This window comes from Amblyomma mixtum, chromosome 3 (genome assembly GCF_055824585.1).
Source record: "Amblyomma mixtum isolate Tamu chromosome 3, ASM5582458v1, whole genome shotgun sequence".
NCBI classification, from domain to species: domain Eukaryota; kingdom Metazoa; phylum Arthropoda; class Arachnida; order Ixodida; family Ixodidae; genus Amblyomma; species Amblyomma mixtum.
This window is the reverse complement of record NC_143014.1, coordinates 302,493,546-302,514,688: the sequence shown is the minus strand read 5'-3', so window position 1 is coordinate 302,514,688 and position 21,143 is coordinate 302,493,546. Positions and strand designations below refer to the sequence as shown.

The following is a 21,143-nucleotide window of genomic DNA, read 5'->3' as shown; positions in this document are numbered from 1 at the left end:
GGGCAAGTGTTCGCGTGGGCAAGTGTCCCTGCAAGCGTCTGTGCATTTTGTGTGGTAGGCAGGGCACTATCGTACCTGACTGCACGTGGCACAGAGATGACACAGCCACACTGCTGCACTGCATGCACCACGTGGCGCGTGTTGCCCCCAGCGGATGAAAAGGTGCGGGCATGCCTGCTCCTTGACTCAGCTTAAAGGGATACTGAACCAAACTTTTGGAGCTGCTCTTTTACACGTAAACAAGAGCTTGACTGCTAAAATTGATAAATGCAAGAAGCATTTTAGCGAAAAAGGCGGATGGCACGTTTTTTTTCACGATTTATTGCCGTATAGTCGCACCTGGCGGCCGCCTGTGGACTGCGACTAGACGTCACAACACCCGTGCGCCCACTATTCCTGCAGGAGCCCGATTGCCATCGCTACTCATGGCTTTTCCAGTTTTTAGTTTTGTGTCGGCTGCTCGTCGCCTGTCGGTCGTCTGCTCACGGCGTACACAGATATGTCAAGATGTTAATCGATGCTGTCTACATACAATAATCGTATGCACGCTTACGTATGCTAAATACAGCTATTTTTTCCGGACCTTATGCCATTTCTAACATTCTCACTTTTAAAACAGAAGTCCCACGATGTTTAGACTAGTGGCGCCATCTGGTGGTTAAGAGGGGAACCATGGTTGTCAACAAACCGACGCCCCTCTTAAGCCTAAAGGGGGCAGAAAAAAAATTAAGCAAATTCTCTTATGGGTTCTCTTATGGGCGACAGGAGACAAAGGGATAGACCGGTGGCCCATTTATGGCCACTGAACGCGCTGAGGAAGGCAGTAACGACGAATGCAGTCCTAAGCGAGGCGTCACGCATCGAAGGGCGCCGCCATATTTGTCGCCGTGGGAATGCAACTTCGTAATCGCCGTCCTATTGCCTGTTGGATGTGGGTGTCATGACATCACACTCTTGACCTCGCGCCGGCCGGGAGGGCTTGTCGCGCCCGCTCATAAAAAATAGAAAATAAAACCATCAGCTTAAAAATATGCGCAGTGGCGACTAGATTTCGATGTAATCACATTCTGAGAATATATTTTAAGCATTTTTGTTCAATTTTAAGATTTCACTTCAGTATCCCTTTAAAGGTGCACTACAGAGGAACCTGAAATAGTCTTTTTACTATGGGAACTTGACCTACACGCTTCAAGCATTTTTAGAAACTTCGAATTATTGTCCTGTGCGGCCAATTTCCCTATTAAATTGAATTAAATATCCCAGCTACCGCCTATTTTTTTTTTTGGAACTTACCTCCGAAAAGAGGAGGAGTCAGCCAGCGCGTGTAGTTCCTTTCAGCCAGTTGCGTGGCGGCTTCGCTTTTAATTTGTTTTTTAGGTTTCCTTTATAAATAGTTGCAGTTACAGACTACATAGCCACAAATTAGGCCCATGGAAATAAAAATACACGTGGACTCTCTGCTTTCGCCAATTGCTACGCATCACTCCGCCGATGGCAGAGAGGCAAGCCACCATGCGGCTGGCCAAGAGACACTTCACGCATTCGCTGACTCCTTTTTCCAAAGGTGAGTTAAAAAAAAAAAAGGGAGCCGGGATGTTTAATTGATTTAAATTATGGAAATCGGCCGCCCAGGACAATGATTCGAGGTTTCTAAGAATGCTTCAAGCGTGTAGGTCGAATGACCGCGATAAACAGACGATCTCAGAATCCTCTTCTGTGCACCTTTAAGCAGTTCTGACGTGCCATTGCAACAGCTTCCCTGCAATGCAGAAAAACCCTTCACCGTAGCGGCATGGCTCGTCCCACGGGGAGAACTTTGGTGCAGTGCTGGAGACATTTGCCCTGCATGCACCTTGAGCAGCAGCAGCAGCTTGACACACCTGTGCTTTCCCTACCGTCACGACTGCTACGTGTGGCAGGTATGTTGCACCTGCCAAACAGTGGCTTGGCAGGGCTGCGCTTTAGAGACAACAAATTTTGGTTGCATGTTTTCTTCTTTGCAACGACGCGCAAGACATTACTATACATGGATCACCATGTGGAATCTGCCTATGACCGCTAAATAATTTAGAAATTTCTTCCACAATCTGTTTCAGCTTCAGTTTCAACAGCCAAGCAATGGCTACAATGTCAAAAGTCCATATCGGTCACATGAAGCATGAGAAAAATTACTATATAATCGCTGCTTCTTCACTTGTTGTGTTCTGGGTCTTGAGAAAGGCTGGCTCAAGTTTTGTAAATAAAACAACGAAGCAGAGATGATATCACGGCTTTTCTGATGGTTCAGCTATCACAGCTTTTCTGATGATTGCAAAGTCTCCAGCGGTCCACTCAATTTCCTCCAAAAACAGGCAGGGCAGCCATGGTGAAGGAGTTTTCAATGTGCACGGTAGCAGACGTCCACATTTTTGTGACAGGTCCATTGGTGCCACGTGTGCATCCACCTTTGGACAACGCAAAGACGCGTGGTACGCATGCTCACGGAGTTGGTAATGGCAGCACTGTGGAAGAAGCAAGACAAGAGACTTGAAAAAAAAAAAGGAAGGTTGTTTCAGACAGGGGCGCTCGGAGCCAGAAGGGGGGAAAAAAACCGAAAAATTACAAATAGAGGTGACTGCGGAAGAGAGAAAAGGAGGCTCATGTCGAAAGAAAAAAAAAAAATCCACACTAATGCTGTTTCTTCACAGGGGACGATGTGAACTAGTTACGTTCAGCTCACTTCATGCATGGTGCAGTAAATGCTCTCATTGCAATTATCCTCTCACTGCCAAGTTACGTTATTCACTGCTCCCATTGTGCAGACATCTGGGCGTGCCTCGCATGTTCATGCATACTTTTTTGGGGGCACTTCTGATATGACAAATGAATTTTCATGGTCCCTCCAAGTTCGTCTTAAAGGGAGTCTCCTGCAGTATTTGCTTTTTGTGACATCATTGCATTAGAAGTTGTGAGCAAACATCACGTCAGCTCACAAATAGTACTGCAGGCCTCAGATAACTCGGCATGTATACTGATAACATTACATGACTACGGAAAATGCAACTAGTTTCAAGGATACAGCTTATTATAACGGTTGCTGAACTGCCAATAACACCTGTATGCAATATATTTAGAGTGATGCCCCTCGTATAGTGTGCATGCTTGCTCTGTAGGGGTGATCAGCCACACTTGGCATGCGCATGGACTGGCAAGCCATACTGCAGTTGTGAATCAATGTTGGCTAGGTCACTTTATATTTAAAACAAAAACAAATGTGCTCCCAGATGGAAACTAACAGAAATGAAAGACAGACAGGCCTGCAACAACTACAATTCTAGAAGCTCAGACTGCTGTTACTGAAATTACACTTTCAAATTTGGGGTCTGAAAATTAAACCAACGAATGAAACAGTTTTACAAATGCCAACTCTGTTATGCTGCTAACAGTAGCTGTGTAACAGTCAATCTCTGTGCAGGCATTTCTGAAACTGCTGCCAAAATGCTAATTTCACTTCCTGGGACAGAGCTTAAGCCAATAATTATACCCATACCCACTCTCCGCATAACCACAGGTATTTCAGCTTAGTAGGATCAAACTGGTGTGTGCTTTGTGGATGCACAGTAGGCGGCTGTTTTCCAAGACAAAAAATGTTCATGACACAGTGAATAATTAAAAAAGATTAATTTTAACTTTCAGGTATTCATATAAAGCCAAATCGTCATAGAACACATGGAGGGCTTGCTCAGAAAAGAAAAAATGCAATTCAGCTGTTTATTTTTTTTTTAGCACGCAAGCATCAATCTGATGAGTGTCAACGCCGAGTAAAATTGTTGTCGCGTTGTCTGTTTGCGAGCGCACCGTCCCACGGAACTGCCCACTCTCAGTCATCGTCTACGTGGCACTAATCCAGTCTTTCTGACCCAAGCAAAATTGTCTCTTGCGTGTCCGCAGCTAGCCTAGTGAGAGTGCTCCGTTCCGTGTCACTGTCCACTGATCGCCACCTTCTACATAGCACAAATCTGTGCTTTCACACCGATTCACATGCAGTAAACATTGTGTAGCTTTTTTCCCTCAGAATAAACAAAAAATGTGCTAGAATTGAGGGGGGACACTGGTTTGAAAAGAAATTTTTATTAATGAAGTCAGTTACAAAATTTTCAGGGCACATGTATTTTTGTGCACTGATTCTAGATATGTCATTTAATTTCATGTAAAACAATTCCTTGAGCACTTATGCACTTTTTATGCAAGTATTTTGTGGAGAGTTTTGAAGAAAATTTGCTGCAGGAAACTCGCTGAAATGTATGCCATTGGGTTCTCTTGACACCAAGGAATACAATAAGGGTAAAATTATCATCCTGGCTCTCATAGAACTTGAGTAATAGGGTACTGAAGCTGCCACTTCAGAAACAGGAATACACACTTTCCTTCTCATTTCTGAAGCGACAACTTCAAAACTCTATAACTCAAGTTCTATGATAGGCAGGAAGACAATTTCACCCTTACTGTATTCCTTGGTGTCAAGAGAACTCAATGGCATACATTTCAGCGAGTTCCCCGCAGCAAATTTTCTTCAAAACTCTCCGCAAAATACTTGCATAAGAAGTGCATAAGTGCTCCAGGAATTGTTTCACATGAAATTAAATGACATATTTAGAATCAGCACACAAAAATACATATTCCCTGAAGATTTCGTAACTGTGACTTTATTAATAAAAATTTTTTTTTCAAGACCAGTGTCCCCCCTTAAAGCAATCCCATACCCACGTGATTGGGTGGTACACATAGTGGTGACACCGCTTTCACACATACTTTGAATGAAGTTTGTCCCATGCTACCCAAGCACAATAAAACACAAGCTCGACAAGACCTCTGTGGCAGCTACAGTTGCTCCTTTCTGCCCCTTTTGCTGTTTCAGTAGATGGGAACAGTGCTGACACTGCTTCAAGAGTTGATGCAGGACAATCATCAGTCCAGTACTGTCGCATTTGTTCTGCGGACACATTGCTAGGGCAAAAGATGACGGTGCAGCTACTATCCGATTTCCACTGCAGTCACCGAGAGCCAATGCACTTAATGGGGTAGTGTAGTACAGAGTTTGTTAAAAACCAGACTGAGGGCAGTGTTATCACCACAGACAACCACCTTACCATGTTCGATTGTTTTAAAATCTCGCATGCTTTTCTCACCCTGAAAAATTGAAACCAGGGGTGTGCGAATGTTCGAATAGGAATCGAACATGTTTGATATTCAGTCCATTTTCGATTTGAGAAATTGACATACCCGACTGTGGTAAACCGCAACGTCTGAACAAACTGTCCGAAGGATCGAGTTTAAAGTGCCAAGAAAACAAAACAATGGCGCCCTTTTCACTTTCTTCTCAGTCGTTTATCGCATGGACTGATCTGAGCACATTTGGACGTTGCTGTGCTTGGAACTTGTGTGAAATCCTGCGAGTGGGCTTTCCCACAATCACAAAGAGAAAGCGTGCAGCTTTTTCTTTGATCTTTCCATATTGTATTGCTGAACGCCCACACCACCGTCATTAGTCCTATCAGCTTCACAACTGTCAGAGTGAGCTTTGCCATCTCGTTTTGATCAACTATGCCACTATGCTATGCACGAAAGCCCACTTGTGGAATTTCGTATGCAGCTCCCAAAGGGGCGAGTCAAGGTGTGGCAGCGGGTCAAGCGATTGTGTAAAAACCCTGCCTATTGCACGGTGCACTGTGACCAGAGCACCTCTTCAGTGTGCATACCAGCAGGTGTGACGATGATGGGCTGGCCCCTGTGGCAGAGTCAAAAAATAGCCTGGCTGAGTAGATTTTGCTGCTAGCCCGTGGTGACGGCAGAGTCTAGTTTTGTTTGTTTCAGTTGCAAAGACCATGGGCTATTTTGTACAAATAAGGGCAACAACACTTGCCTGTTTATCTTTTTCTGCAATATTTTTTCATAATGAACAGATGAGACATTCAGTACTTGATTCATATTCGAAAATATCAACATTCACACGGCCCGAATTGAAATGTATTCAACACTTGCCTGTTTATCTTTTTCTGCAATATTTTTTCATAATGAACAGATGAGACATTCAGTACTTGATTCATATTCGAAAATATCAACATTCACACGGCCCGAATTGAAATGTATTGAAACTGAAAACTGAAACCACATTCTTTCTTGCGGTGTGTTTCTTTTAAAAAAATGTGCGAGAGGTATTTGTGACCTTCGGTTTCTTGTGTATATAATTTAGTTTATTTATTTAAATAAATAATAAACAATTTACCAATTATAATTGCAATTTTCCCTTTTGTTCCCAAGCTCTTGATGTTTTCAAGTTTTTGCTGCCCCAGACTGGCAATGTATTGTTGTATGGATTGTACTTCGTCGCTTCCATTGAGGAGGCGCTGGGAACGGGCGTAAGACTACAGTCTGACACTGTGAGTTACCTAGCCTGCTCATGGCTCCGTGCGGTCATTGCTTCAACGACGCTAAACTCAGCTCGATGCTAACTCAGCCCTACATAGACGCTAAACTCAACCCACTTGGAGGAAGGCAACTACTGGCGGTATTGTCCGAAACAGCTCAGCATCTTTCGAACATTGATTAAGCCAGGGTTTAAGCAAAGAGGGGGGCAGGGCGGCGGGCACTCTCGCTGTGCGCGGAGAGCCAGGTGCTCCTTTCTGGTGTTGATAGGGGGCGCTGATATGCAGTTTCTCCTAGTTTCACCGCCTTTCGCCTGCTCCGTATTATTCCGGCCACACCTGTACATGTTTTACATGCAGTGCACAGTGCAGCAGGAAGTGCACACAAGTTACTTTCGGACCTGCTTTCACTTTGATGACATCAATTACCTCTTCCACGTTGGCGCTACCACTGTGAAATTTGACACTCCAGTGCACTGCACTTTGCCCTGCCATGTAAACTATCTTAACTAAGTTCAATTCTCTACTGCTAGCTTTATATGCATAAAGGTCTCATTATTACGGTAGTGTATATTCACCAACATCCTCGCATAACGTCCCTAACAAAACAGTACTATCATGAAAGAAGCTGAAGCTATGGCTTCACATCATCTTAGGCTAGGGTTGCAAAAAGTATTAGTTTTATTTCATGACCCTCAGGACTCCGTAAATATGCCTCGAAATGCCCCAAACATATGGGACATTATAATGCTTACTGGCACTTGCAGTAAGGTATAATCAGAGAGAAGACTGAATAAAGAGTGTTTGTTTACGTTTTGAACATGAGAGACAAGCGCTCTAGTGCAGCGCCTTTCGATGTTGCAAGCCTCACTTGGTTCGTCATTTACCCTTAACAGAATGAAATCAAACATAGCACTGGCAAGGACTGACACAACTGTCATATATGGAGGTGCACAATCACTTCTGTTCTGCAGCACAAGAGATGCGATACGCATTGAGACAGCAACAACAAAAAAGAGGACAGGATGTGCCACAGAGAGAGGCAGCAGGCAAGGGCGCGTGTACGAAAGCACAGGCTGCTTAATGTCACTCCCACACCTACGTTTCCTTACCTTGCCTAGCAGTACAGGCCATACCTCAGAGCCAGCAGGCTCACAAAGAGGACGGCCACACTAAGCAAGGTCATCCAGAGAGGAGGAATGTTCTGTCCATACACACGACTAGCCTGCTGCAGCGATGCGCGAAAGGACTCCTACGCATGAAAACATGGCAACTTAATTCCCACTCTCGCTGCTTTCCGAAGGTTAAGGGTGCAAAAAGAAAAAAGACAAGACCAACAAGACGTAGCAGACTACACAATAACATGGTGCAACTTTTACCCTGAGAGAAGCAACTACGGCCCTGCTTGTGAGTGGTCCCACCAGTGATCTAAAGAAACTCAAATGTTGCAGGCCAGATAGATGTTTGCAGACCTCACTGCAATGGAGTGCAACTGACGATACTACAAAGCTTGCCCAGAAAGGTGAGCAATCTGACAGCACTTAAGTTAAAAAAACAGCAATACGCTTTCTCTCAGAGAAGGACTGATGTGGACAGATCATGAGGTGTCGAAGACAGATAAAAAGGTGAATCTTTCGGGAATGGTTGAAAAAAAAAGCAAGCTTCGCAATAGCAGCATTTTCCCGCAAAGCCAGCTAAAAAAAAAAGGGGGGGAGGAGGGGGGAGAGCCATGCACATTGTGTATGCTATACACCAGCTGATAGCCCAAATGATACAATGAAATTTTTTTTGATCATCAAGACTGACACATCCTAAATTATAAAATGCAAAAAAAGTTAGTAAAATAAAAGTTTGCTCAAATGCTGCTGTTGCCATTTGCCACTAAAGGACCACATCAGTGCAAAGTGAAACTGAACAGTTGTGGTAGAGTGTCACTGCACTTACGCCCGTTCGGTATAACTGGCGTCAGAAGCAAACAATACACACGTTTCTGAGGCGAAAGCGCCCCAATGTTCATCCTTGAGTATTTAATGGGCCCACTCAGCCTATGCGTGAGCATCGAAGTGCTACACATTTATCTGTGCCCCGACACCCTGGATGACGGCGCAATTGGATCAGGGAACTATGTTGTGATTACTTGTGACGCGACTTGTACGAATCGGGATAGTGCAACATGCTGACCGAGTGAAAACCAATCTGGGGAAAGTAATGCCATGTGAGAGGACTGAGTGCCATATGCTACCTTGGAGCCTTTGTTATGCTACTGTTCTTCATGCAGGTTTACTGTTACATATAACAAAGTCTAATGCACACCTTTTACAGTTAAGCACAGGCAGTGTATTTAAGAGCGGAAACAAAGGATACCTAATGTTCTTCCACTTAAAAGCCACCACAGCCAAGTCGCAATGCATTTACCCTAAGCTAACCAACCAGACTGGGCAGTGCGCAAGGCTTATTCAAGCGAAATTCGCTCTCACATCAATGCATACAAGTAGCGCTTTTGAAGGAAGGGTACCAGGCACAAATCAGTGCTTACCAACTTCAAAATTAAGAGTGCTAAGCTGCCCAACGATGTGGAGGAGCAAACCTCACTGCCTAGTTCACTTCTTTTAATACGGTGAAACCTACTGCCACCAATTAGCAGATCTGATCTCGGTGTTGGTTCCCTAGGACTGGACCAAACTATGAAATGGTATACTTTTTCACTTGTTATTGCTTTCTAGCCATCACAATTTGCTTTTGCTATAACTGCACTGATTACATGGGATTTTCGTCCAAGAGATCACAGTCACTCAGGTTCACACAGCACCTCTAGTTCATGCAGCCATACCAGTTCAGAACAAGAAATTGCATGCTAGAGCAATGAACAATGAAAATTTTGTGTTACCCAATCTGGAGGTTGAGCATTTTTGCTTTCAGCTTGGGGTTCTGCCTCTGTCTTGCTTTCAGATGATGGACTAGCTGCAGAAGGAAAAAAGAGGAAGAAAACAGAAAGCACTCAAGTTTACCAAAAACAAAAACAAAAATGAAAAGGCAGAAAAAATCAAGCTCCTACTAGCTTCAGTAATTTTCAAAATTTCTGCATTTATATGCACCTTTCATTGCTATGCGGCACACTATGATAAACGCTTTAGGTTAGGACTCTAGACTTAAGTCGGTCTCGGATATATCGAATATGAAGGGGATCGCGTAGTGGCATGATATATCAATAATTCAATATATAAAAAATGAGAAAAGATAAGTTCATCTATGAATACACTGCACCCACACTAGCAGTGCGTCTTGCAGTGCAGTGCCACTGCTAGCCGACGGACTGGTAATGGACTGCTCGCATGATGCTGCCTGGCCTGATATGCTTTGCGCTGGAGCTGCAGTAGATGGTGCTTTGGAACTAGCCACAGCCAATCATAAGAGGTCTAATCCGGTTACCTGTACACTATAAAGTAAAAAATCTCATTAAAATTGAGGTACAGTAGGATTCCACGTCTTCTGCAACAAAGCAAGTGAAGCACACCAGCTGAGGAGGGCTGCCACCAGGCTGTTAGGTTGGCTTCACTGCATGACAAGCTGTGCCCCAAACGACTGCCTTTTCAAGCGAGAGCAGAAGGAGCTCGCCAGGCCATTTGATGGTGTTGCCGCCTCATTTCGCACCTGATGACATACCGTATTTTCCGGTGTATAAGACGCGGCTTTTTTTCGAAAATTTTGCTGGTGCGTCCTATACAAGGGTGCGTCTTATATGCGAATTTTTCATCTTTTTTTGCGCGTTCATCGATTACTCCAGTTCATGCTCAAGCTTTTTTCACCTAAAAAATATCACTACCAATAACGCGGTTGTAACACGGTTAATACTTCAATACCGGGACCGCCGTGCGCGACATTCTAGGTGATCTATATTATGAAACGGCGGGGATGACGACTTCCGGGATCACAAACGCGCGGCTGTTTCGGAGGCCCCAAGCAAAAGTAATGAGAAGCGCCAAAAGATGGTGACAATCGCGCTTCTCGCCATTGTCAAGACAAGCCGGCGTTCTTTTTTAGTCACCCTTTGCAACTTTTTTTTGCTCCGTGTACGTAGTGCATGTTTCAGCCGAGTTGCTTCCAGAAATGGGTGAACCTTTTGATAGCGCATCTGAAGATGAAGACTTCGAAGGTTTCAAGTAGAATAAAATGTTATGGACATATGGGGAGCTGTATCGTTTTTCCGTTCTTTTTAGCTAGAACGTGGACGAGTATGGCATGAGTGTTGCCTTTTTCGATCACTTAGCGTTGCTTAAGAATTGCTCACAGGTACGGTGCATTTCGCGATAGTCGCGCAAGCGTATTTAATTAAGCCTCACTGGCCTAACTGGGTAAACTGGGGTGCGTCTTATACACGGGTGCGTCTTATATACGAACTTTTCCAGTGACAGCTTGCATATATGGCAAGTGCGTCTTATACAAGGGTGCGTCTTATACACCGGAAAATACGGTAATCACTGCTAGTGTCCCTATGATGACACCATCAATTGCACGTAATGCACTGCCATGACAAGCATTTCATGTCATGACACGTCATGACTGACAGAGCGTGACATCACACACCACGTGAAGTCACCACACCAGATGCGGCATCACTGAACTGGAACTGTTCCAACAATGCCTTGACGGGCTCCTTGTGCTACCGCAACCTGGGTTGGGCATTGTCCAGGCGACTGCTAATTTTCAAATGACAATGGTGTTGCGTGGAAAGTGAGTATGCGAGACCAAAGGCTACCCCCAAGCGTACGCCCCGTTCAGCTCGTTGTGAGGTTTTGCAGCATTAACATTGCCAGCAGGTGTCCAAGGTCGTGCAGACAACCAGGCTCCGTACACAAAAAGTTATTGTGAGAACACCGTGAGGAGAAGTGCCACTTGCAGGTGCGCGGCTCGCCATTCAATATACTATCAAATGGTTCGGTGAAGGCGAGTTTGATAGACACGTCCAACAGTGCTTTACTTATGCATGAGATTTTCAAGGGGATGGTTTGACTGTTTGATATAAACAATAATTTGATACATCCAGGATAGACTGAATCTATATATCTGTAATGTGCACCAAAACCTCAGTGCATGGCAGTTTGCTTTTTTTAACAGCGAAGCTGTTCTTGGTAGAGGCTTTCATGGGCAAAGCCGTGGTAACATGAGCGCAGCAATGTGGAGAGGGCATAGCCCAGAGAGGGGGAGCAGCCACCAGGTGCAAGTGGGCGGAGTCAAGGAGAGGAGCTGGCCAATTGGAGAGCCCAACAGATGGTTTGCAGGAACGTGCATATATAGACGAGTGCACTTCGCGGTTATTTCTCGAATGCTTGCAAAGTGGGTAAAGTCGCGCGCTCTCCAGAAGAAGCCGCTGCCTGTTTGGAGTGCCAGAGAGAGTTGGCGTGCCAACGGCCCCAGGGTCGTCGGGCGAATCCAGAACCCCGCGCGAGGGATACCAAAGCTATGTGCAAGCGAAGGGGCAGGGGGGGGATCCCAAGCTTCGAGCGAGAGAAGCCAAATGGCAGGCAGCTTCGCTGTTAACATCAGCATTCGCGACGTAAAGTCAGTGAGGCTGGGCTGAATTTTTGTCTTCAATAAAGTGCAACTGATTAGCTAGGCATTAATCAAAACCTTGTGCTCAGTAGCAGGGCACCATGCCTGCCAAGGCACTTCAATGGATGCTTCAGTATTTTTCATGAAGCAAGACAAATTGCCACTGGTTTCCAAATTTTTACCTTTTCCTTAAATCTGACCACATTTTAAAGCGCTGAAAAGTGTAAATGCATTTCTCTGAACTAGAAAAGTTCCTGGTCAGCAAAAAGCACTCCTAGTCATACTAAGTGCACAAACAAAAAATTTCTGCTCAAGCTGTGGAACCTGTACTAATGAACACATCCCACACTAAGTACTTGTGCTCCAAGCATGCCAACTGTTACATGCATAGACAAGCAACGACAGTGCAATGCAAGAAAAGACAAAGTTGGGGAGATTCACTGAGAAGGGAAAAACAATTTACCCTCTGCTTCACTAACATGATGCAGCATTGCCGCATTAAAGAAGTGACACCTAGCATCAGATCTAATCAGCAGCCAAATGCACAAAGCATTCTAAACCATTTGTGACTGCTCAGTGCTTAACAGCTGTTGTACACTGGCTGCTGTGATCAGCAAGTGGCCATCCTCTGACCAGTCACACACTATCCTTAATGAGAGATAAGTTTCGTGAACTCTGCTGGTGATTATCTGATACAAGCTCCAGCTCGACAAGGCGAGTGTTCTTTTCCAAAAATAAAATGCAGGCATTGGAAGCAGCTCTCTCGGAAAGCACGAGTCAGAATGCAAGCTCACTCATATTCCAATGCCACCGCGTGTTTGTAAAGCGTGTGATGCAGCTCATGCAACCTCTGCCCCATCACATTCCCAAAGGAGTGGCTGCCCACAGCCGTGCACTTGCATGTTTGTGCATCCCCTGATGCCCCCTCTTTGGCACTGTCAGCTGCCTTCTTGACACCAGTCGGGGCCCCATCTTGTGCTTCTTGTGGCAGGCCAGGTTCTGCCCCCGTGCTTGTCTGGGCCACTCCACTGCTGCCAGCCTCCGCATGGACTTCCTCGGGTGCAGGCTCTGCACGCTCATCGTGCTGACCAGGTCCAGACGGTCCTGAAGGCGGGGATGGCGAAAGTTTCTCCACCGCAGGCGGGGCTTCTGGGCTCCCTTGCACGTTCTCAGGTTTTTCTTCTTGGTTTCCACCTGCTGCATTTTTTGGAAACAAGGAATCAGAAGAAGTCACACTGGTGGCCACCGTCTGGAGTTTTATACGTTGCGCACTTCTAGTGTTGAATGACTCCAATCCACATACTGCCCACTGCGGCAGATACCAAACTAGCGCATGTGGGATAAATAACAGGAACAGCCATCACTATTCAACAACCTACAGACTACTGCAACCTCATTTCTCCCTTCCACTCCCGCAATGGGAGCAGTAAGGTAGAACTGAACTGCCAAGCATGCAGAAAGTTCAGTACGCACACGCACCAAGGTCTCTTTTCCAGCATAATTCTAAATGTCAGTAGTAAATAAGTGTGTGCACTTATTTCCTTAACGAACATTTTAATGAGTTTTAATTAGTTTAAAATATTTTGTTATTTTAAGCTTGCCTCTCTTTCTCATAAAATGAGCGGTGAGCTCTTTTCCAGCTCAACCTTACTGTGGCAATGTGCACCTTATTATAGTTTATTTATTCATTTTATTTAGAGATAATGTCAATTCACTGGGGATTTTAACAGGAAGGGCATTTGGAACAAGGCACATCAAAGTATAAACCACAATGACGTCAGTGAACTATTGACACAAAGAGTGAACAAGAAAAAGGATTGAAGGGCAATATAAAGCTACTACAGTGCCGCACTAAATTAAGGTCCAGTACACAAGAATACAGTCATGGGATACAGCAACAGGATCGCCCGAATGTACAGTTAGTTGAAGACATGGCCACACATTCAATACGTGGGATGTATGCGAGACATGGCGCAAGGTAGCCAAAGCCAATTTAAATTAAGAACTGAGACAGGAATGAAAGCTTGAAAAGTATTGCAAAAGAGAAAGAAAAGACTGCAAGTCTGCCATGGGAAGCATGAAATCAGGCAAATTGCAGCCATGCCCAAGCACAGAAGTGCAGCAGAATCATTCAGTACAGACTGCCTACCAGGAAAAGGCTCTATCACCCACACACGCACACATACATGTTCACACACGTGCACACAGGAAAGGAGTCAGAGGGTGCCATGCTTTCATAGCTGTCAACATCAGTACAAACATACTGCAGTGGCTCCTCGTCTTCAATTTAACCCTTTGAAGGTTTTTGCCGTATATGTACGGCGGCGGTTTTCTGTCCCGCAAGGTCTTTGCCACACGGGTACGGTTTCGATCTTCCGTTTGAAAATTTGCGCCAAAAGAACAATGCGTGCTCACTGGGGGGTGCTGCCACCTCTTAGGACTTACAAGAAGTGTTTGAATTTTGTGCTGCCTTCTTACGGAGATAAGCAGAACTTATGTCTAGCTTTAGCGCGGCGGCACAGACTGCGGCAACACCCCTTTTGTAGTTTTGGTTTCGCCGCGTGATCGCAACGGATCGCGCGAAATTTGAGTTTTCTTTTTGTCAGCACTATCTTGCAGGGGCTGCCGAAGTTGATTTCTATCTTTATTGGCGCTGCTCTTAGCTTGCTTATCACCGCTGCTCGCGAGGAATTCTCGCCCTCTGTGGCAACGCGCCTACACGGTTTCGATTCTGCCGCGAGGATCGCAACGGAGTCGCGCGAAACGTGTTTTCTCTTTGTGGGCACTGTTTTGCAGAGGCGGCGAAAGTTGATTTCTATCTTTATTGGTGCTGCTCTTAGCTTGCTTATCACCATTGCTATTCTATTCTATTGAACATTTTCCAGTTGTGAGTGATGCTCTCACCAAAGTACTGTTCCTAATTTTTTTTTACTATTTATTCTCGATTATATACATTTTGTAGATTCAAGATCCGCAATAAAGTAATTTGACCACCTGGGAAAGTTTTCTTCAAAATAATTCGACCCTCAAAGGGTTAAGCACTATGCCATCACCATACTACACGACAGCCTGTCATAGAAATTACCCCCCAAGTAGCCAGGGCTCTGCTTTCTTCTATACAGTTTTTTAAAAGTATAGTGGACAGCACTCTACTGAACCTTGCATGCCACAAGCAACTCGTCTGATTGGCGCGTCCTACAAATGGTGCTCCAAGCCAACTAACAACTGCTTCCTCTCCTGCATAAATCAGCACAAAATAAAAAAAAAAATGCAAGTACAGAAAGTGCGCAGGCTGTATGCATAGAGTTATTTAAAAATTACACTACAGTCGAACCCGGATATATCGAATTCGAAGGGGATCGGAAAATAGTTCGATATAGCGAAAATTCGATATACAGATATAGGCTAAAACTGCACTCCCGATCATAACAAATTGTGGCTTACCGTTTGGAACAGCCGCGAATAACATAGTATGGGCGCGCAATGTGAAAGCGCTTTATTTCGCGGAAAAAAAATCACTAATTTTGGGCTGCTTTTTTCCCCTGGGAAACGATCAAAACACTGGCCTCGATCTTCTCGAGACTGTCCAGGTGCGAGAGCACAGTGCCTTCCATTTCGCCGCAACAGCGCCGAATCAGGCTAACGCTGACGCCAGTTCAGTGGCTGCGCACGGACGCGTTTCTTCGACAACACAGTTGCCCTCGTCGTCGCTGGAGTCGGCGTCTTGAACTTCGCTGTCAGCGTTAAAGTCCTCAACAGTCACTTCGGACGGAACGGCGCCGAGAAAATTGGACAAGTCGCGAAACGCGTCGTCCAAGCACTCATCGTCATCTAAATCTTCCGGACATTCATCTCCGGCCACTTCAAGGCCTGCCTTGCCAAAACAGTTGGCTACTGGGGCCTGCTTCACATCGCGCGTTGAAACACAGGCACACACACAAAAAAAACACGCGAGGCGCAGATGGAGCGATAAGAGCGAAGCCTATGCGAGCGGCAGTCAACCCGGCTGCGAAGGAACGACAGAGGGAAAAGAAAGAGCAGAGAGAAAGATCGGCGCTCTAAGCTTCGTTTTTTTTTTTTTTTTTTCTGAGCTCTCTCTTTTCCCCAGACCCACGATGTGCCCACGAGCGACCGTTTTCTCTCTCTCTCTTTCCCCAAGAAACGTGGTCGCCGCGCGTCTCCATGCGGCGCTCTCTCTTCGCTTATCTCCAATGACCTTGACGGAGCACACGCCGACGGTACAGGAGGAGAGGAGGAGCGGGAAAGCTCGCGCCGGTGGGGCGCAAAAACGGGGAACAAAAAAAAAAAAAAGGGCCCTGCGCCTGCTGACTGCGGAAATGTTCTCCGCTGAGGCGGCTGAGGACCGGACAGGAATGTCTTTGGGGAAAGTGCACCTTCCAGGGGCGCGGCGCGGCGTTCGATATATCCAATGTCCGGCGAAAATGGAATTCGATATACAACGCAACTGTCCTATACTTTTACATAGTATTTTCAAGGGGGTAATCTTTGTGTTCGATATAGCCAATAATTCGAAATATGCGGGTTCGATATATCCGGGTTCGACTGTATCATGCAAATTGGTCACGCCTGGCATACCTAAACAGGGAAACGGCCCTGACTTGTTAACTCTTTCGCCACCACGCCATAGGCCATCGTTCGCATATGAAAGATTCAAATCGCCCGCGCAAAAACGCTCATTTCGGAGCGTCGTGGATGTGCTCCACCATCTAGTTAGCGAGCTCAACAACTGCTCTTTCGATTGCAGTCTTGGTTTCAGTGTTCTGACATGAGGGGACGCCGGAAAAATAAAACTTTGAACAGCCGCAGCAGCGTCAGCCGCAGAAAATGACGTCCGCATCGCCGCGCGCTCCTCGAAAGCGAAAGCTGACACCGAGCACGTCGGCCGGTTTCGGTTTCTGCGACGAAAGCAGCGGTTATGAGTCAGGCAACAGTGCACAAGCGTCAGATTTCAGTTTCGGCAGCGAGACTTCGCCTCAGGTGCCTGGAACGTCAGTGCGTACTTGCATGTAAGTTCTGTTTTCGTTCGCTGTGTGTTTTCTGCAGTGCATGCGGTTTGTAATTGATGACAGGGTTTTTTTTGTGCTTCAGGGTCTTCACAACGCATGGTGAAGACAGTTTGCCAAACGCTCAAGGTCGCGTCGCGTTTTTCAACCAAGACGACAGCTAGGCGTCCATATTGGCACATCGCTGCGAAATGGTGCTCGGAGATCCGCTTGACATCGACTTTCTTTTTGATGCTCTTCACGGCAGAAGTGATGAAGAACGTTTGCGAAAACACTAATAAGTATGCATGGATGAAGATTTTGGACAAGCAAACATACACTAGGCGTGAGGGCTAATGGGAAGACGTGAATCCATTGGAGGTGCTGAAGTTCATTGGAATTATCATATACATTGGAATTGTTGACCTGCCGCGACTATATCTCTACTGAAATACTGGAATAATCTATTCTGGCATTCTGCCATCAAAAATCATTTCTCAAAGTTGGTTTTCCGCTTTTTTGTTGGTATTTTTGCACATAACGGACCCGGATGATTCAGTGGCGGCAGCATCTATTGGAAAGACTTGGAAAGTGTCCTGGCTTTTGAACCACATCGATAAAACTTATTTCATCCATCCTGATGTTTTAGAGCTTGCCTAAAATGCCAGATTTTATCAGCTAGCGTTCAGGGAGCAGCTCATTCAAGAAATCTTCGGGTGTGATGAGGTAAAAGAAGTCCACGCCCCCAATCCTCCCATAGAATCCATTCCACACCAACCGAAAAAAAAATGGAGAAAAAAGAAACTGCAAGCTTGGCTATCAGAGAACCAGAAAGGAACAAAGATAAAACCTTATGTGAAGCACCTGTCAGTCTACCTCTGCTTCACACCTTCACCCCTGATTGCTCTTCACAGTGGCACCGCAGTCATGACCCCTGACTTGACAAGCCATGGAAAGTGCAATATTTTTTCTCATAGCTGAAACTGAATAATGACAGCTATAAACATGTGAAACAGTTTGTATATTCCAGTTTTCCTGTAAACAAGTTCTGGCTTAGTGCAGCCGGTAATTTTTCTTTTTGCTATATACATTTTTCGTGTTTTTGGCAAATTTCACAAATAAATGTTCATGTACTTTAGCACACACAGATCTGCTGTTTGTTTCATTCAGAAGTGGAACTAATAAGCTAGAATTTAATGCATTGGAATATGTGCTGGGTGTGTTAGTTCTTCTGAAAAAAATTTCCTTCAGTACACTCCAAATCGTCCATTTTTCTGCGGTAGCGAAAGAGTTAAACAGCTTATTTTTCTTCAATTCACTAATCTGCTAGCCCTGAGTAAAATGGTAATTGGGAGGAAGTTGACTGAAGCAGGCACTTGGCAGAGTTGGTTTCCCAAATGGCCAGCCCATGGAAAATGCTGCCTACCACCGTTGCTCTGCTGTGGTTGTGACGCTGTGGCCTCGGCAGTAGCAGCGGCGGGACTGGCAGTACCGCTGTTACTTGAGGTGGATGTCGGGGAGGCCCTGCTCGTGCCATTGCCAAGGGCAGCAGATGCTTGCCTCCTCTCCAGGACTGCCGTCGTGTAGTCCTAGCAGGGGGGGGGGGGGGGGGCAAAAGAAACAGGGCTGGTAAGGCATGCAGTCTCTGTGCAACCAGTCGATGATGATGATGATGAATTTCTATGACGCAAGGCAGCTTTGGCCAAAGAGCGCCATGGCACAAGATATCTTCGTCTACTGAAGGTGGGGGTCAAAGATCCATTTCCCACGCATTCCATCCCCGATAACCCAAGCATTAGGTCAGGGGAAAGCTTGTGGCCATTGTATCAGCAGTGGGTATCCGGCGGCACTGGGTGTAACCAGCCGGGGCCATTAACAACGAATACAAGCTTAGCGTACAACCAATGCTCAGTTATATGTATGTCGCAACATACATTTGGGCAAACACAGTGAACTGCAGATACATTATGCATCTGTGGACAACAGGGCAAGTCCCAGTTAACACTCAGCTGCGATGAAATTGCGTAGAGCTGTGCACCGTGCATGGAACAGGCAAAAAAACTATGCATTTTGCTTTTCCTGTGAGGAATTGAAAAGGGTTTGGTTTACAGGGCTTTAACGTCCCAAAGCGATTTTGAGACTATGAGGGATGCCATAGTGAAGGACTATGGAAATTTCGACCACCTGGGGTTTTTTAATGTGCAAGAACTAAAAAGGGAAAAGTAAAATGAAGGAATGTGCAGAACTCGAGAGAGAGAGAGAGAGAGAGAGCGAGAGAAAGGTCTGTGATGCCAGTTTCAGACTGGAAAATCTAAGTTATTTGAATTGTGTGACATTAACAGGCAATATGCATATTCGATAGACAGCTAGAGCACAGTAGTTTGGGCGAGTTTGTTATGATCCATCGTGTACACTGATCGCAGCACAAAAAAAGACGATAAAAGGAGGAACATTTCTCCCTTTGTAGTCATCTTTTTCATGCTGCAATCGATATATATTATCAGTAGATTGGTACAGATGAACAGACATTTAGGCAAGTTGGTTATGGTTCACTTCTGATGAAAAACGGTGCAAAAGAAATGACAAACTAGTGCAAGATGAAGACAGGAAAAGTGCCTCTCCAGTCTTCACCTTACACTCACCAATTGTTGCTTTTGCACTGTTTTTCATTGAAAATAGACAGCTACATAGGATTATTTAAAATGGCTAAGCTTTAATGATGCTTGCGACAAAATGAGCTCAGCTAACTCCTTCATGTGCTATTTCAAATCGAAAGCTTAAGCCTCTGCCAATCCAAGTTAGAAGTGAAAACAAAGCACAATGGTAATATGTGCACCATTGGGGAGGAAAAGCCAATACTTCTCATGCTTTATAAGATTCAAGTTAACCTCAGCAAAAGCTATCCGTACTGCTAGCTGTGAGACAGTTGTTACCTTCAGCAACCCATAGGCACAACATGCAAGTTGTCCACTTTGGATTCTCTCACACAAACTGCTCAGACAGTAATTGTGCTTGCTGGATACTTGACATGCATTGCTTGGTAAGCAGAAGCCACCTCATAAATGCCAGTCCCAAGAAAACCTCACGCTGTCGCCTTGCTCTACAGAGTTGCTTGTTCACATGTGCAGGATATTTGATCAACACGAGTCCTGTCTTTACTTACAATGAATAGGTACTGCATAAGCAGCACTGTAGAATTAAATAACTGCCTTTTAATGAATGTGAGAAAGGCCTTAAGAGGGGATGTGGGGATCAGATGGCAAAAATCGCAAATAAAGTCTATTTTTGAAAAGTACACTTTTTGGCATCTTCAACACTGTTTCTATGTTGTACTGAAATATTTCACCCAAAAATAAACTTTAAGCGCTCCAAATAAATATATATGTCAGCATCTACACATAGACAGAGTGTGCTAGCTTAGAACTTTCAGGCTTGTTTTCTCGAAAGTTTGTTTTAAGCTTAATACCTTGCTTGTGGAAAGCGTAGCACAGCAAAGGGTGCATGGATTTTTACCCCGTTTGTTTTGTGGTGATCACTGAAATGTGGTCTGCATCGAGACAGTCCCTGATTAAACATTTAGGCTCACATGTTTTTATTGCACGGTAATTAGAGCATGACACATTCTAAACATAAAGACAAGGGGCATATTGTGTCCTTTAAAAAAAAAAGCAGAGAAATTAAAGGAAAAAATTAAGAGAGCCTTGATTTACACCAGACTTCTTAGTAAACATTAAAAGCATTTACCTGTAGCCTAATTTTTTGTCATGCTAGGCTTTCCACAAGCAAGCAACATGGGAACAATATATAAACAATGATTAAAGGGAACCTACTGAAGCTGCCATTGTGAAACTTTATATCTGATTGTTTGACGCTGTTTTAAGCCAGTCTGCCAAATGTCACCCTCCTAAGTCAAAAAATAGAAAAGTCACCTTAGATCCCCTCTTCCCGCCTTATGTATTTGATATTACATTACAATTTCAAACACTCTGTATATACACTTTCTTACTTTACTTGTAACATTGCTTTTCAGATTGCCATTTCATTAACTCATAGATAACATCATTTACCGTGCAACACCAAACGAGGGCAAATGACACACAATGCACCGAACATCATTCGCTTTGAATGACACTAAATCTTCCGGTCTGAGAGAGGGCGTTCTTTGCATAAGGTAAAGCAAAAAAGG

The 21,143-nt window shown here is 44.9% G+C and overlaps 1 protein-coding gene across 2 annotated transcripts in view; it reads right to left on the bottom strand.

Annotated features, from left to right (window-relative positions):
* Positions 1-21,143, bottom strand: part of LOC149355424 (FK506-binding protein 15-like) — a 108,722-nt gene that overhangs the window by 1,411 nt on the left and 86,168 nt on the right. Inside the window, exons 23-26 of one of the 2 annotated variants that reach the window (XM_089583785.1) lie at positions 18,384-18,546; positions 12,855-13,151; positions 9,292-9,365; positions 7,517-7,656 (exon numbers count right to left, since the gene is read on the bottom strand). In XM_089583785.1, the coding sequence (XP_089439911.1) occupies positions 7,522-7,656; positions 9,292-9,365; positions 12,855-13,151; positions 18,384-18,546 (669 nt within the window). In that variant the 3' untranslated portion in view covers positions 7,517-7,521. Of the gene's footprint in view, positions 1-7,516; positions 7,657-9,291; positions 13,152-18,383; positions 18,547-21,143 lie in introns of both variants that reach the window. The other variant, XR_016291506.1, reaches the window with a different exon arrangement.